Consider the following 18,630-nt stretch of genomic DNA (forward strand, 5'->3'; position numbering starts at 1 on the left):
CCAAAGAGGGAGAGACCCTTGTGGTGCAGTTAGTGCATGGAGGACGGGGTCTCCATTGATTAATAGGTGGGATGGTTCAGGCTCTGTAGGAGGAATTCTGAGGTTAAAACCTGCGCTGGACCCGTGATTCAAGTAGATTGAAAGAGGAGGAAGGGCTCGCAGTGTGCCAGCAAAGGAGGAAGGGAGCTGGGAGGTGCATGGAAGAGAGGTTAGGGCTAGGAGACCTGGCTTTCCATCTTTTCCTGCGCAACTGTGGGCAAGTCACTGCAGTGTTCAGGTAGTACAGTAAGGCCATATCAGTACATCAGAAAAAAGAGGGGAAACTAGTTCACTGCCCCTTACCACTGCAAGGAGCCACATCGGACAGTCCTGTTGGATTCTCCCGTCTCACTGCTTTGCTTCCTGAGAGGCAACATTGGGTCTTACTGGACAGATCAGGGGAGGGGAAGTGTGTTGAACCCCCTCAGGCTGCTGGTTCAGAGGCTACATCAGGGAGGGCAATAATTTTGAATAGGGGGCCACTCCAAGAATGTGGTAAGTGCTCGAGGGCCACACTTTTCTATGATCTTAATGGAGGTTGGGTGCAGAAGGGAATTCGGGGTAGAGGACTGGGTTGCAGGAGGAGCCAAGGGGTCTGGGAGGGAGTTTGGGTGAAGGAAGAGGTGGTGACTTGGCACCAAAGATTGGGGTGCAGGAGGGGATGCAGAGTACAGAAGGTGGTTGTCACCAGTGGCAGAGGTGCAGGAGGGTTTGGGTTGTGACCTAGGTCAGGAGGGGGTTGTGACCTGGGGCAGGAGATTGAGATGTGAGGGGGGGGTGCAGAGTCTGGGAGGGGATATGAATACAGGAGAGGATTCTGACCTAGAAGAGGGAGTGCAGTGTGGGAAGAGAATGTGACCTGAGGCAGAGGTGCAGGAGAGAGTTTCCACATTTACGGGAGTGATGGGTGGCAGAATTTGGTGCAAACAGCATTAGGCTTGAGTAAGGAATGTGAGATAGTCCATATGTCACGGACGAGTGGTGCTGCTGATTACATTACACTGGTTAACACTGGACCCTGAGATCAATTACAATATTGTTGAAAAATGGGTGGCCCAGAGTTGTCTAATGAGAGCATTGACTCAAAACAGTCTGTCCTCTAGGAACAAAAAACAGGACTATGTAGCACTTTAAAGACTAACAAGATGGTTTATTGTTAGTCTTTAAAGTGCTACATAGTCCTGTTTTTTGTTCCAGCTACAGCAGACTAACACGGTTACATTTCTATCACTGTCTTCTAGGAGGCTTCAGTGTACCGTCCTCACATGCCAGGTTTGCTATGATTCATATGCCTGCTCTTTACTATCTTATGTGATGACCCCACACATCCTACTCAGAAGATATTGAATTAACTGTGCGCTATGAAATCCCCCCCCCCACACACACACTCCAACCGATAATATAAATTACACAGTTAATAACAATGAGACACCAATATTGTTTTTGTGATGTGACAAGCAACTATTTCCTATTCTCAAGGTGCCTATCCTATCAAATTCTTACACCTATGAATGCAATTTAGTATCATGAACAGAGCTTCAAAGACTCGATACGTTGCCGTATGAGGAAAGAAATTGTCAACTATTTAGTTGTTTCCACTTGACTGACTTTGAATCGCATGTGATTCTAGATTTGCCATCGCTTCCCTTTCCTAGGAAAAATTGATTTTTCAGGTATACACAGATCATGCTTTTATTTCAAATGTGATATGTTAAAACAAGGGAAGTTAGTAGCTGGGAACAAAATATGAATTTTGTTTGGCAGTGTATAAGGACATTTATTTGCTATATGTGTGTCAGAAAATTTAAATCCTCAGACTTTTTTTAATGATCTAGAAGAAGAAAAGATTATATATACTTAGTGAGTATATAAAGTATAGTAGTTTAAAAACAAAAAATGCAAGGTCATATTAGGCCAAAACTGTTAATTACCCACTTCTTTATTGTCAAGGTTAATACAGTATTTGAGAGCAGGAGCTGTTTTTCATCTGCTCTTTGAAACAAGGTGAGACAGCTGTTCTTACGGACAGATCCATTATACCTTATCGCTAGAGGACAGACCCGTAAAGGAACACCATGAAATATGGCTACTGTCACTGGCAGCCGGAACAAACACCAAAACTATTCAGGAACCAGTGAAAATTAAATGAAAGCTACTGTTTCAATGTAGCGTACTTTAATTCTATTCAATTGGGTAGCATCGATTTTATTGTATGACAGCTACAGTGGCATAAATTTCACTAGTGCTCCTTAATCTATTGTAATATTGACCTATCTAAAATGGCACAATGTTTTGCATTGATAAATGTTCTTTAATACATTGGAAATGGACAGTCGCAAACTGCAACCATCTTTTGTGAAATTTACTTAAGCCACATAGTACAACACTGTATCTTTTGGTTTTCATTATTCATGTTTGACTAGTTATTGTTCAAGATTCTGTTACATGAACTCAGCAAAAGAGAAGAACAAATGTAACCTAAACCTTGGTTGAATCCACCTTAAACAGTGCATTTTTAACTATAGAAGTATCAGCATTTCTTTACTTGCTACATTGGTCTAAAAATAGCTTACAAGATTAATCGGACTTAAAAGATTTTTTTGTACGTGTAAAATAGTTATGCAGATCGGGAATAATATGTACTCTTTATCTGGAAATATTGTGGGTAATTTTTTAAGGAATGAGATAAACCTAGTTTTGTTTGGGGTTGTTGTTTTTTTTATTTCCAATGTGACACAATTAGAAATTGCAAAACTCTTAGCATTATATCAAAAAACATATTTGTAGTATCACCACTTTTGGCATAGTCATTTTTTCCCCTCTAAAAAAGCTACATTTTCAATGTTTTGTAATTTCTGCCATCATATGTACATTTAGTGAGATTCTCTGCTTAACGAATATCAACACGACAGTATTGCGAATAGGGAATATTCGTGTGGCAATAACCGGAGCCAACATTATCAAATTTGGGAATCTTTAAGGTTTAGCACCAGAATTCCTATTTAGGCATGGAAATGAAAGCAGCTTGATTTTCACAAGTGCTGAGCTCCTACAGCTCCATCAGTTGATTTTGTGAATGCTCATTGTGCTCTTATTAAGGTTCATAGGGTTTTAGGTGCTTCATCTAATATCCCTTGAAGTCCAATGAGACTTTTTCTATCAATTTTAACAGGCTCTGGGTCAGGCCTTTGACACCTCATTTTAGGCTCTTAAGTTTGAAAATTTGGGCCATGGTTTTTATCCTATTAGTGGCTCATTTCCATTTAGTGCAAAAATTCCTGCTTCATAACAAACCTACAGGGCATCATGCAGGCATACAACCCCTTGTGCTCTGACATTAGTTCCATTCTGTACAAACTTCTTATTTAACTTTTGAAGCAAAGATTCTGTTTCTTCTTTATTCATTATGGTAGAATTCCTAAATGGTGGATCCTTGTTTATTTTTAGACCTAATACATAATTATGAATGATGTTTTTTAATCTTCCTGTGGGACTCACTACAGTATTTTAGTTATTGTTGGTTACTCTTCACAGAGCAAATATTAGATGAAGGTTTAATGCTTCATTTTGGAATTATCTGCTATTGGACCTCCCAGAAATATTCTTATATATTATTTTCCTCACTGTTGTCAACTTTAATTCAATAGGCATAATAATGAGAATTTTTCTTGGCATAATACTTGCTCCTGAACTGTCCGAAGATCACATCTTTTTCTTTTTTAGGAAACTATATTTATACACAGGTTGAATTACTCTAGTCCCACACTCTATCATCCAGCAACATCTGTTGTCCAGTATGATGTTAGTTAGCTGGATGTCCACTTATCAGGGTGTGGACAAGTTTCCTGTGGTCCCATAAAATTTGTTTATAGCCACTGGTCCTGATTCTCTGTGCTGTTATTTAGCTCTGATTAACCTCTAAATTTCTTTTAAGAGCCCAAGAAGCAGTGGAAGTGTTGGTAATGCTGCTAGACAATATTGACTTCCTGTGGTTTGGCAAATTCTCTGGTTCAGCACCGGTGAGGTCCCAGGGGTGCCAGACTAGAGAGGTTCAACCTGTACTAATTTAGTGGCATGTTTTTGAGCATATCAACAACAACACTTTGCACTTCCATGGCAGCTTCCAGGCAAGTTTCTCAAAGCACTTAAATTAATCTAAGTTCGGAACATTCCTACTTGGTAGGTAAGAGTTATCCCCATTTGATGCATAATGAAGCTGATGTAACTAGAAATTAAAGTGCATGCTCATCAAAAAGCAGTGTTTGCTAATGGTCCTCTCTAGAGGCAACAGCTTTTCACCTATATTTAGAAGAGGAAATGCCTGCAGTATCTCAGCCATAACTATCTGTTGACAAATTTTGTCATTTTAATGGTGACCACTGTGAGTAACTTGACACAGTACACATACAAGTATGTGGCAGAGTGAGGAATAGAACCTAAATTTCCTGATGTGTATGTCTGTGCTGTAGCTGGAAGACTGCCCTTCCTCATTGTATACAATGCTGCAGAGACTCAGAATTATGAACCTCAGAATTACGAACTGAACAATCAAGCAAACACCTCGTTTGGAACCAGAAGTATACAATCAGGCAGAAGCAGAGACGGGGGGGGGGAAGCAAATACGGTACTATGTTAATCATAAATTACTAAAAAAAAAGCAAAAGTTTTTAAAAAATTGACAAGGGAACTGTTTCTGTTCTTGTTTTCTTTAAATTAAGATGCTTAAAATCAGCATTTTTCTTCTGCATAGTAAAGTTTCAAATTTGTATTAAGTGAGTGTTTGGTTACAAACTTTTAAAAGAACAATCATAATGTTTTGTTCAGAGTTCAGAACATTTCAGAGTTATGAATAGCCTCCATTCCCAAGTGGCTTGTAGCTATGAGGTTCTACTTTTTGCTCAGTGATAGGTAAATACGTGATCCCTTTCCAAGAGATGCTAACTAAATAGGAGGTGTTGGATGGGTAGGAAGATGAGTGGAAGAGTTTGCTGGACTTGATGCCACCAAATCTGTTTAATCCACAGAATTAGGAGCTAACACTGGTTGGGAATTCTCTGTCCAAATGATTTTTCCAATGGAAAATGCTCTTTTTGCAAAATCAAAATTTCCCCAAGGAAAAAATTCAACATAGGTGGAAATGTTTACATTTTTCCATTGAGAAACTCAAATTGACAACTGGACATCTGGCCTCCCGGATGGATGGCTCTCATCAATTTCATTTTTTGCCACCAGACTGAAAATGAAATTGACAAAAGTTAGTTCAGGCTGCGGGAGGCTGAACTTCACTGCTCCAAACTCCCCCTCTTTCCACCCAAACCCAGCTGCCAGAGAGGAAAGGCTGGAGGCAGGGTACTCAGCCTCCCCACCTCCCACTCAGCCCAGCTATTGGAGAGACAGCTGGACTGGGGAGAGGCAAAGAGCAGGGTTGCTCAACATCTGGCAGTCCAGCTAGAAGCCGCTTGTCAGCAGGAAGTGAAACTGACATAGGAATGACTGCACTGGGCCAGACTAATGGTCCATCTAGCTCAGAGTCCTGTCTTCCCACAGTGACCAGTGGCCCAGAGGGAATGATCCAAACAAGAGATCATCAAGTGATCCACCCCATTGCCCAATCCAGTGGGGGAAGAGCCTTTTGGGGGACAGGCAGCAAGCTGCAAAACTCCATATTGGTTCTACTAAAATTGATTTTTTTTCTTGAGCTCTCTTCCCAGGAAAACATTCACTTTTTGTCCCGATTCAGGATTAATTTTTTTTCCATCAAACGTTTTTCATGGGAAGGAATTTCCATTTTCCAGACAGCTCTAGTAGGAGCTGATCAAATGGGCAACATCTAAACCCCCCGTGAACAATCCATGCTGGCATTGTCTGGGTCCCAGTATAGCTGTTCAAAGGAAAGCATTTTAATTCTGCTTCAAACAGAATTATTTACCTTCCAATAGCTACAGGTGTGCCCTCCACTGCCAAAGCCCAGTGGGATTATTTCTTGGGAGCCACAGCATTGAGTTACCTTTGGATTGCAAAGAAAGGGAAGAAATCCTAAACCTTCCACCCGGTGGGGAGAGTTTTTGTCAAGGCTCCTTCCCTACTCTGGCACAATAAATGCAGAAGTGGGGGCCTGAAAAAGTACCCCAAACCCTTCTCTTTCCAGGCTTCGGTAGAAAACTTCCCCCCAAAATCTTAACAACCTAGATTTTGGGGGTAAAAACTCCGCTGCCACCAGCCAAGTAATGATAAGAAAATCAGGGGAGCGATCACTTGGAAATCTCACTCCTAAAGTACAAACCAGGACACAAAAATTAACCAATACCAGGTTAATAAAAAGAAAAGAGAAAGAACTTTATTATCACCACAAGATTCCTGTTGCAAGCATAATGACTAGATGGGAAAGTAACAAAGTAATACACTCATGGAGGAGAAACCCATCATGGGCCAGGAGCTTAGTTACAAAGGAGAGCAAAACCCATTTTTTAAATGCACAGACATCAGATCCCATTTCCCAAACCATAAAACAATAAAACCTAATGGATTTATCTAAACTTTACCCCACTTTCAAATAGTGAATTCTTATCTTGGAGAGAGACATTCTGTCTGTCTCCCTCAGTAGCTGGAGAGAAACTGCCCAGAGACAAAGGAGGGTAAAACCAAACATTCCTTTGTCCCAGTTTGAAATTCCTACCTATATTCCTATTGGCTAACTCTACCTGGGGTAGGTATAGTTAACCCCTTAGTCCCCAGGCTGCTGGCTATCTCTCATGATCATGACAGTTTTACTCACAGAAGTTTCCTGCTCATTGCAGGCTCAGAGAAGGCAGGGTGAATGGACGGTCCAGCCTACTTTGAGGATACCTCCCCTTTTTGAAGAGTAGCCCCAGGGAGATTATTAAGTCAGCACTTCTATCCTGACACAGAAGTTGCATGGCACTTAGGGATTTCAATCTTGTATTTGGTTATAAGCCTTTCATTGTAGAATGTGCTGTCTGACGATGTGATAAATAAATATGAGCGATCGTAAAGTCCCCCTGCCAAAGAGAGGATCTAGTTGAATGAAGTGATTCCTTTCATGTCATTGAATTGCAACAAATTCAAAAGAGGCAGCTATTTACTACTTTTGTTTTTGTTTCAATGTCACTTGCTTCAAAATAGCAATCTCAACACATAATTGTGGGCATAAATCAGAGCAGGGGTCAATGCAAGGTCAGGATACCTTTGCATTTAGCCCAGCTTTCCTGAGCTGGCCTTTTCTGACTAACATAGAAGCATATTGCTGATGATTTTGTAGAGATTCAACAAAAAGGCAGCTGAAGCAAAGAAAGGAAGAAAGGCAGACACTACGTAAAGGTAAGAAGCTTCTTACATGGTCACAACTGCCCCTTACTACCCCAGGAGTTTTGCTTGAGGAAAACATGAGCAAAGACTTCAGGACTTGTATAATAATAGAAGAGTGCACATGGGTATTGCACAGACTCACACATTCATAAGCAACCTTAATTCTGACATTTCCAAACTTTTAAGCACTTAACCTCGCAACCTTAATATTCTTTTAATATAATTTTTATATGGTACTGTCATCTTTAATTAGGTTTGTAATAGGATAACTGTTTGCATTGTTAACCAATAAACCTGGGCTTATCGGTTATAGTGAATGGTTACATGCAGGCGCCCAGCCCATTCCCAGGGACTCCATGCTGTTGTCTCTATATCAGAGCCCACAGCACGGAGTGGCAGCCAGCTCTCTGGGAGCGGGGCCAGCAGGCAGGAGCCAGCTGCCACTATGCGCTGCTGCCTCTGATACAGATGGAGCAGTGTGGGGCGGAAGCCGGTGTGTGCCAGGAGCCAACTGAAAAGCCGGCTCCGGTGCACACTGGCTCCTGGAAAGCTGGCTGTCGCCCTGCACTGCAGGTGCATGTTACAGTATAACCAATGACATTTTCAGCGGTTACATAATTACCCGCTTTTTAACATGTCTATGTATTATAACCACGTCATAACTACATGTACACACTTTTAAGACATGACAAGATCCCTAGATATGCTCTCTACTTAAAAATATACACATATATAAAAATGGCTAGATTTCTGAACCTCATTTAAGCTGTAACATCTGCAAGTTATCAGCATTATAAACAAGGGCACACATAGATCTTTACTTTGAATGCTCAATAGAAAATTCAGAATTAAGAGTCATCTGCCAATGAGGTAAATGATATATTAGGAGTTATATTGTGACTAGTTCTGATTTGTTTTGCCAGAAAAATTAGTGTCCAGGTTATACCTTATTTCATGTTAAAGCTGATCAAACTACCAACTGATACATAGCACTAAACACATAAGACTCAATTTAATTTGCCCTTTAAGCTCTTATTCTGATAATTAGCTCCTTCTCTAAATAATGTCTGATCCAAACTATATATATTGGAAAACTTGAAGCAGAGTAATCAGTACAGAGTTTAACTAGACACCAACAGATATTACAATTCACAGTTGTCCCAGATAATTTGCTGACACTCTAGCCCGTTTTTAATCAACACATTGCTATCATGTTTCTCTTGCAGCCTTTTTTCTCATCCCAAAACATTTTTCTGAAGGTCTCCACTGTTCTCAGTGTTGCCCAATGCAGTAGAAATGGCTATTGTTCCATATTCCCAGCATAGGCACAGTCATAGCTGCTTACCTTGCTATTCCAGTATTGCATCAGTCAGCTTTACAGAATGGATTTTGAGCATGGATTTGACAGCATAATAAATAAGACCAGCTCTTGCCACCCTTACACCTCCCTCCTATTGAAAAGTACCATATTCCTCATCTAATCATAGGAACATAGAAATTGGATCAGACCTAAGGTTCATCTAATCTAGTATCCTCACTCAGTGACTAGCTCTTCAAAAACAATTTATCTCACACACACACACACAGTAGATTAAGGTGCAATAATCTACTCCCTATAAATGTCTCATCCTAACCCTTTGTAGTTAGACTGGCTTAAAGCATGAGGTTTTATATCCCTTCCAAACATTTTTGTTAGCACTAGTCTTAGAATTCTAGCTATTCTTGTTATCCCTATATGTGTTCAATTTCCCTTCGACTTCTTAGCCTCAACATCCTGTGGCAATGAGTTCCACTGTTACATTATATATTGTGTAAAAAAATATTCCTTTTTGTCTCTTTGAATATGCCACCTGTCAGTGTCCTTACTTAAAAAGATAAGAATGACCATGCTGGGCCAGACCAATCCTCCATCTAGCCCTAGATCCTGTCTTTCAGCAGCAACCAATGCCAGGTGCTTCAAAAGGAATTACAAAGTAATACATACCCTGTCATCCAAACCCAACATCTCGCAGTTAGAGACTTGGGGACACCCAGAGCATGGGGTTGCCTCCATGACAATCTTGGCTAATAGCTCTTTGGAGATCTGTCCACCATGAACTTACCTAATTATTTTTTGAACCCAGTTACACTTTTATACTTCACAGTGTCCCCTGGCAATGAGTTCCACAGGTTGACTGTGGGTTGAACATCATTGAGCATTCTCTTGCCGCCCTATTGATCTTAGTGGCACTGCTTAATTAGTAAGGTGCTTTCCATTGTGTGCAATACATCTTAGGTCCAAATTTTGCCATCCACACTCCTACTGAGAATCACCCAACTTTGCAGCTAGGAGACTAATCTGGGGAGACAGAAAATTGCAGTATCTGCTTCTGCGCCCCTCAAGTCAGTGGGGCTGCTAACAGTGTAAGATGTGAGCAAGGGTAACAAAATCAGGCCCTTAGAGATGAAAGGGCCCAGAAGTTATCTTCTCCCTCCCTTACCTCTGACCGATTGCTATGTACAATGGGCTGGATGTTGCCCCATGGAATCAGGTATTGCTCATCATGGTTAAAGACGGCACAGTTGGCCCCACCCTGAGAAACTACAGGTTGGACCTTCCTCGCCCGGCACCCTCGGGATCTGAGTGGTCCCGAATGAGGGATTTTGCCAGACCAAGGAAGGTCATTTTGGACCCCTGCCACCAGCCCCCCAGGCCTAGCTGTTGGCCTTCCAGATGGCTCCCCACCTTCTGCTGGCCCCTCTGCCCTGCTGACCCTGATGTGCAGCTGCACTTGCTGCGCTGGAGCTCTGGGACCCGCCGGGCATGCCGTGGCTCTCTGCCCCTCCAAGCTACTTTGGCTCCCAGTTCCACGCACTGTGTCTCCCAACCCTGCCCCCACTGTCAGCTCACTGTGGGCCACCCACTGCCCTGCCAGCTCACAGGGATCCTTGCCGCTGGCCCGCCACCAGGACTCTCCGGTCCTGCAACATCTGTGCCAGACCATGGATGTTGCTGGACCGGAGAATCCCAGTTAAGAGAGTTTCAACCTGTAGTGAGGACTTGGTCAAGCTTGTGAGGCCCAGGCAGAGAGAGTCCTCTCTGAACTCCCTGCACACAGGGAGCATGGGGCCCTTTATGCTGATTGCACTCGGGGGCGGGGGGACAGTGCAGGGTGGGAGATGGGGCCATGCCCCCACCTGCTCCCTGTGAGACAGCATGCACTCCTGGGGAAGTAGGGACAGAGCAGTCTCTGTGAATCCCCTAAGCACATGTACTGCAACTCTGCCTGGTCACCACGCCAACTCTGCAAGGAGCAGCAAGAGCCCCTCACACAGACGGCAACCCCGGATGAGTTTTTGTAGGGGGGCACTGAAGATGGAAACAGGTGCAGTAAAAGCTTTGTCAGCCAGCACTTGAATGTCTGGAAAACGTGATTAACTGGCATTGCCCCCAGCCACTATACACCCACGTCTTCAGGCGTGCGTGCCTGACTCCTGTCTGTACAGTTGGCTGGCTTCCAGCTACCATCATCATCAGGTGCCCCCTTTCCCCCTCAACCTGCCTTGAGCTGCCAGGAGCCAGATTTTCTGGAGGACTCCTGGGCAGTTGCCCTGTACATCTGCTTGCCATAGGATGGCTCTGTGGCTTGGAGGGAAGGATCACCAGGGGCAGGTATTGGTTGCTGTGGTTTCCTCCAAACAGGGACAGGGGCAGAGCAATAAGCTCGAGTATCCAGAAGATTCAATTAACCAGCAACCTGTGCCGGATAACAAAGCGTGTTCTGTACTTGGGGTTTTCTTACTAATTCAAGCAGGGGTTGGAACAGCGCCTATGCACACCTGTGCATGGATCAGGCAAAATGTAGCTCTAGGTCGGGTGCAGCAGAATGTATTCAAAGCACAGTCTCCCTGGGAGAAACACTATCACTGGCCTGCTCTGTGGTGTGGTGCCTGTTGCAGTGATCTCCAGAGCCAAAGAAATGGAAGGTGTTTATAAACTTTCCAACAATAAAAAAGTGATACTTTGCTTTGGGATTCTGTTTTTACAGTGTACTCTGTTTCTTGGCAAACACCCAAGAACATTCATTCTAAAGCTGAAAGTGTATTGATCAAGCACAAGAAAGAACAAGGAACTAAAACAAAGCATTTATAATGAAAATGGAACTGAGTGCGCCAAACAAACTTAATCGAAACCTATTAAAGCTTTTGGAAGCAAATATCAGGGTCTCTTATTTTCCTTATCAACTTTTCTTTAATGAAAAGGTGCGGGTTAATGTTACTGCCAGTCCCGATGTCTGAGCAGTATTCCCTTCTGTTTTTAACACACAGGCATATACAAAGTGGAGAAGAGATGAGGACCTAAGGCGTTGGTTGCTGTTCTGATAACAAGGGACAGCTGGTTAGTTGTGAAAGGATGATGTGGCTGGGAGGTGAACCACCACACCTATTGCTTGGACCCTGGTTCACCTTCCAGTCCGGGATATCATCTGATTGGCTCTTTTGTCCTTAGACACTGCAGGATTGTGGTCATCTCATCTTAAGCTGATTCACTGCAGCTGATTTCAGGATTCAGTGAAAACCCAAGAGGTTGAGAGAGAGGTTAGAGAAAAGAAGGGTGCAGCAAGTAGCACAGCAGGCAAGGGAACAGAAAAGGTTCTGGGGTTGGGGAAGAAGAGATGGGTTGACATTGTGTGTGTGAGAAGAGCTGGGATGCAAGGTGATAGGGGAGATGTTTCTAAGAACCCTTTTGTTGGCTGTCTATTTAGATTATAAGCTCTTTGGAGGTAACGACTGGCTACAGCAGGGGTGGGCAAAAGGGCCTCCGTGGGCCGGATTCGGCCCGCCAAGCAGGTGGATCCAGCCCGTGGAGACCCTGCCACTCCCCCCCCCCCCCGCCCCGAAGCCAATTATAGCCTGGGGCGGGGGAAGCGCCCAAAGCCTTCTCCGCTCTGCCCTTCTCCCCCCTCAGGAGCCAGGCAGTGCACAGAGAAGTCAGTGGGGATCAGACCATGGGAAGGAAACACTCCCACTAAGGGTACGTCTAGACTACATGCCTGTGTCGCCAGAGGCATGTAGATTAGGCTACCAGACATAGCCTCCCCACACACACACACTCCAACCTCCTGGGATGAGGTTTACCTGGGAGGTCGACAAATGCCTTTGATGTCGACCCCCGCGCGTCCAGACTACCATGCTGTGCTGACAAACAGCTGATCGGCTCAGCGCGGCAGCCATGTAAATTTAAATGAAGCGGCGATTATTTAAATCACCGCTTCATTTTCCTATGTCTGGTAGCCTAATCTACATGCCTCTGTCGCCAGAGGCATGTAGTCTAGACGTACCCTAAGGCTCCAGAGCAGCTGTTGCAATCTCAGAGTTGCAGTGACGTGGCCCTCCTACGGGCCACCTCTCTGTAGGGATGATCCATGTAGTCAGGGATCCAGTAGCTCCTCCCCTGTGGGAAGCACTGAAAGGCACCTTGAAGCCACGGTCGTGGCACAAACTAGATGGGGATTGTAAAGATGCCGAACGATAACACAGAACTGCGGCTCCAGGATGTCTCCCTGGGCTGGCTTAAGTTCTGTTTACAGACTCAACAGAGTTAAAAAATCCAGGCCTATCTCCTCAATTAGTATGAATCCACAAAGCAAATTTGACGTGGCATAGAGAACCAGTGACTCACACCAGCTGGCCCGTCGTGAATCCATCCCATTCTCACAGGAAGCTTACGCACATCACGGTGGTTCTTTCGGGCCCTCGCCATAGGAGTTGATGCCTAATCAATATGGATATCCTGGCTATAATTGTACGCGACTGTGACAACTGTAATGAGTCAGAAAACAGTCCCGTCGCTGAGTGCAGAAACCAAGTGTTGCTGATTTCATGGGTGCCCTGAAGTCCCAGTCTTGAGGCCTTGGGTTGGAGTCAGTAGGGAGCAGGTGATGCAGTTAGGGGGAGAGGAGGCTCATGCATTCTAGAAAGGGCTGTGGAGGTCACGCTAGCCTGAGGGTGGCAGAAACGTTGCTGGGGACAAAAGGGAGAGAGGAGGGAGGACTATGCCGCATATAGGATATAGGAAAGGCTTGTTCAGCCACCCAGCTCCCACGCTGTGGCTGTCCCAGGGCCATCATTATCCCATCAAAAGATACTTGGTTAATTAAAGATATTATTGTACCCAGGTGTGCTGCTGAAAGCTGTGACTGTCCCCATCCCATGAGAGAGAAATATTTAGGGTTTACTCTTTATTTGTATTTCCCTCGGTGTCTCTAATGTTTTATGAGCTCCAGTGTAATCACCCGGGGGTGGTTCTGTTACGCTCTCAGATGTTATTTTGGAAGAGAATAAAGTGCCCAATCAATTGCTCTCTGCTTTCCATTCTGACGTTTTTCCACTGTCAAGTGTGCAAGTGAATGCCAATGGTGGAATGGTTTTCTTTTAGCTTCTCCACATACTCTTCACTAGCTTCAGACTATTAGCCTTGCTGGATACAGACTAGCAGCAAATAACAGTGAAGATGATAATCCCAACAGTTTCAAAAGCGACTACTCATTTGGGTTGTCTCCATTTGTTGAGAGCTGAGTATCTTGCCTCTGAAACTTTAACCCTTTTTTTTTTTTTAAAGTGTGGTAAATTAGGCACCCAAAATTGAGACATCCAGAATCATTTATTTCTTTGGGTGATCTTAGGCCATAAGTGGGCCTCTGTCGCCACATGATTCTGCAGTAAAGTAGCTATTGGAAAAAATACATTTTCCCTTCAAATGAGATACCTCATAGAAGAATAGAACAAAACCTCAGAATATATTGCCTCCTAGATCACTGAGATCCTTTTGTTCAGAGGTTTTATCAGTCAAATATTAAATTGAAGACTATATTTAATCAAAGCAATTTTCTGTTCCCAGACTATCGTTAGAGGAAATAAACCTCCAAAGGATACTTCAATCAATGGCCTGCTAGAAGAATTTGACAATATCTCAGTGACACGCTCCAATTCCCTACGGAAGGAAAGTCCTCCCACACCACACCAAGGAAACTCAAACCATGTACAAAGCCACCAGGAAGAAAATGGTTATATCACATATTCTCAGTATTCCAGTGAGTCGGACACCACGACAGACTACGTCACTGAGAAATACAGAGACAAGAGCCTTTACGAGGACGAGTTGGACAGATACTGCCAAGGTAGCTTCACTCCAAAACAAAATGGACACACAATGAAAACAAAACCTAGAGATGCCTATTATTCAGATTTTAAACCCCTGAAGTCAGACATTTCAAGGTTCCTTCCAGATTATCATACACATATGGACACACAAAGCAAACCAATTGAATACAGTGGACTCGTGTTGGAATATCAGAGGATTCCTAGTGGATCCTTTCTAGACTACAGAGAGCCCTTTCACTACTCTCTGTCTAGAACTTCAGTGCCCAGTGAATGCTCAAAAGAGAGACTGGAATACAGTGACAGCGACTGGGGAAATGGACCAGACAAAGATGACTATGACAAAAGACCAAAGTCGTCATATGTAAATCAGACAAGTCCTCAGCCAACCATGAGACAGAGATCCAGATCAGGCTCGGGTCTTCAGGAACCAGTTGTTCCATACGGAGCAAGTGTTTTTAAAGCAAATCAGCAAGGACATTCATATAGTTCCTACACCTACCCTCGCTTGTCAGAAACTGCAGCAGGCATTCCAAAGGTAAAGTTGACACCTGTCGGTGTTATCGGTTCAGGCCAACACTTTCACAGTCGTGGCCAACAAGTTTCCAAAGTAGGGATGTTAAATTGCATTTAATGAGCTAATCGAGTAGTCGATGGAATTTCCATCAACTACTCGATTAGTCGATAAAGTGGGAAACTGCAGAGCCGCGGAGGGGTTAGCTCCCAGCCCAGGAGCTAACCGTGCTGCGGCTCTGTCTTTAAAATGTATTACGAGCCACCAGGCTCTTAATACATTTAAAAAGTAGAGGCACAGTATCTAGGACCAGGAATCAGCTGATTCCTGGCTTGTGCCAGTCCTCCCACTATGCCTCTGTCTCCTCTGTCCTCTCCCCCTCCGCGAAGATGGTGCTAAGGGGAATCAGCTTGTAAGCTGGCTTCCCCCCACCACTAGCTTCTGCTCCCCTCCCCTGCTGCCTCTCTCTGATTGAGGTACCAAAGGGTGGAAGGGTAAGTGACTAGTCGAGCCACTACTCAACTACCCAATAAGCATATGCAAATCCCTATTCTAAATTTGGTTGTAAAAAGCTGTGCACCCACTTCCTCAGATGATTGGAGAAAAAAGGGGGAACCTCCGAATTTATAACAGAAGAATGGGGGGGAGGGATCCTGTCAATAGTAGTGCCATTGCTAATGAAACTAATAGGCTGTAAGTGTCCCACACTTGGCTCACCCAAATGACATCAAAAGCTAAATATGGGACACGTATAGCCTACTCAATTAGCTTCATTAGCATGGGCACTACTATTGATGGGGGGGGGTTCTCCCCCTCTCCCTTCTTCTTCTGTTTTCTAAATTTGAACATTCCTCCTTTTTTCTCCAATCTCTTTCTCCAGTCATCAGAGGAAGTTGGTTTTGCCTATGAAAGCTCATGATACTCTCTATATTTTTTGTTAGTCTCTAAGGTGCTACAGGACTACTCGTTCTTTCGTTACAGACTAACAAGGCTACTCCTCTGAGACTTTTAACACTTTTACCTTCCCATTTGACTTTGAAAACAAAGCTGCTTTTCATTAGGCGTCTGAATCGGGACTTAGGTGCCTCAGTTTGTATATTTTGGCCATTTTCTTTTTTTAATTTTTCCTCTACAGCATTGAGGAAAGAACTGCACAGTAATGGATTTTCAAAAGGGTTGAATTCTCTGCCTTTTAACTGTTAACCCTTGAAATCCCTTCATTTGTCTACACTGGCATGTTTTGTTGCCAAAAACTGCCTTTTGGCAACTAAACAGTGAGAGCGTTTGCACTACAATGCCATTTTTGGTGCAAAAAAGCACAATTTTGGTGACACAAACCTTCCAGCCCAGTGAGAGACTTTTGTCTTTTCCCCTCGCTTGGTAGTTGACAAAAAGCCACTGTGGACTCTGTTGTTTTTGTTGAGAGAACTGGCTTCGTCCAGTGTCCCAGAATGCCTGCCCTGATGGCTGTGCTCAGTGTTTTATGATCTCTGCTGACCTGCAGGCATGTGCCCCATCCCTTTCAAATGCCCAGGAAGTATCTGACAGCTGAATGAGCTGCTCCATTTGGGGAACACAGAGCAAATCATCGCAATGCGCCTGTTCTGCCCTGCTGGGAACACAGGGGGAGGCTGGATAGACAGCTGTGCTGCTTTGACATTCCTCAGCACGGAGAATTCACAGAGCTCAGAGGGAATCCCAAAAAGTGCAGGGGTCAGCTCTGCCTTCCCACAACACTCCACTGAGGGATACTTGCCCACATTGCTCTGCTCTATCTGTTGACAGGCGCGCTAGCCGCATGGCCATGAACTGTTGACAATGGGAGGCAGAAAAACCACTTTGACTGGTTTTCACTTTTGCATGTCAACAGCACTTTTCTTGCCAAACATTCCCAGTGTAGACATAACCAGAGTCATTTGGCCTGCCGGCATCACATGTAGCTCTTTTCTCTGTGTTACACAGAGAAAAAGGCCAAAATATACAAGCTTGGGGGGGGGGGGGGCAAAATTGAGTCATCTAAGTCCCTATTCAGATGCCTCAGGATTGTTCCCTTAAATGGGACTGTAGGAAGACATCTATTTTAAAAGGATGAGTATACTATAGGCTCTTTGGGACAGTGTCTCCCTGCAAGATTCATTGCTAGCTCTGCATTCCTTAGAACACTGAAAGCACACTTACAACCTTGGTGCACTGATACTTGATGATTCACGATTCTATGCAGCAGTTACAATTTCCAACCCCATCAGCAACTCCAGGTTTTTGTTTACAGACGATTGCTAGAGAGTTTCCTCTTCAGAGAGGCATTAGCAAGACAATGGTGTATTTGAATGAGTTTTCTAAATGACGCTCACATCTTCAATCAGCTATCTTACCACTGAAACTGACTTTAAAGGAAAAGGGGGAAAATAAGTTTTGAAAAAATGCATGGCCTTAAAAATATGTTCAGGAAAGATCATCATTATTGCTAATCAGTTTGAAAGGTAGATTTAGTTTAGTATTAATTTGCAGCTGTGTCATCTGATATACCATGTACTTCATGTAAATGAAGTGAATTCAGTAGTGTTACCCCAGGGATGTATTTGGCCATATGTGTTTAACTCCAACTTTACAATGGGATCCATGAATGTTTACACATACATGCTGCCTCTTTAATTCACCAAATAAGTTAGGTGGTCCAATTAAAAAGTGTCATGTCTCCAACAGTGGAACATACCATCAGCTTCCTAGGAAGGTAGGACAAGTTTCTTCCTCACCTCCTTCACTGAGAGGTTGGTTTCTGCCCTTTGGATTTGAGTCAAACTTGCCCCACTGAGTCAAACTTGCCCTGAACCAGGAGGGTTTATGTCCTGTATACATTTTGTTTCCCAGCTGATATAGCTTTGAATGTTTATGTAAACATGTAATACTTATTTTTAAGCACACTAATTTCTTGGCCTTTATGATATCTTGTGGCAATGAGTTCCAACGATTAAACGTGTGTTGTACTTTTACCAGGTTTAAATACATCACCTTACAATTTCTCTACCTGTTCCCTTATTCTTGAGTCACAAGAGCGTAAATAGGACACCAATCTCTCTCAGTGCTGCAGCTTTACTAGCTGAAAAGTGTGGGTGTGGGTTTGGTATCTCCTTCTGTGTTGAAGGCTGATCTCCCCAAAATATATTTCTTTGCAATATTGCTGTCCACCTTAAATATTTTCCTTTGTTCCCTGGCTGCCTCAAAGACTTACCCGTTCTCTCAAGGGTTCCCTGCTTCTGGTATATTTATTTCTTTTTGCTTGTTTTGCCTTTGCCTGTTTGCTCTTCAAATCCCCTTCTAGATTCCATTTTACATTATTGCTACCAGAGTTTATTCCTTTAACTTCACTTGGGCTGGATTTCCATTTTTGAAGGATCAAATCTCTTGAATCTTTCCATTGAAACATAAGAATGGCCATGCCAAAGGTCCATCTAGCCCAATAGCCTGTCTTCCAACAGCAGCCAATCCCAGATGCTTCAGAGGGAATTAGCAGAACAGATAATCATCAAGTGATGATTTAATCTCTGCTGTTTTGTAATAACTTCTAGCTTCCTTTCAATTTAGGGAGTAAACATACTTCTAGAGACTATGAT

At 43.5% G+C, this 18,630-nt stretch overlaps 1 protein-coding gene across 9 annotated transcripts in view; it reads left to right on the forward strand.

Annotated features, from left to right (window-relative positions):
* The window catches only part of PAK5 (p21 (RAC1) activated kinase 5), a 229,998-nt gene that overhangs the window by 178,132 nt on the left and 33,236 nt on the right, over positions 1-18,630 (forward strand). For 8 of the 9 annotated variants that reach the window (XM_075925680.1, XM_075925678.1, XM_075925681.1 and 5 more), the window contains one exon: positions 14,246-15,043. The exons of the other annotated variant lie outside the window; for it this stretch is intronic. In XM_075925680.1, the coding sequence (XP_075781795.1) occupies positions 14,246-15,043 (798 nt within the window). The remainder of the gene's footprint in view (positions 1-14,245; positions 15,044-18,630) is intronic. 9 annotated transcript variants of the gene reach the window in all.

This window comes from Pelodiscus sinensis, chromosome 3, assembly GCF_049634645.1.
Source record: "Pelodiscus sinensis isolate JC-2024 chromosome 3, ASM4963464v1, whole genome shotgun sequence".
Lineage (NCBI taxonomy): Eukaryota > Metazoa > Chordata > Testudines > Trionychidae > Pelodiscus > Pelodiscus sinensis.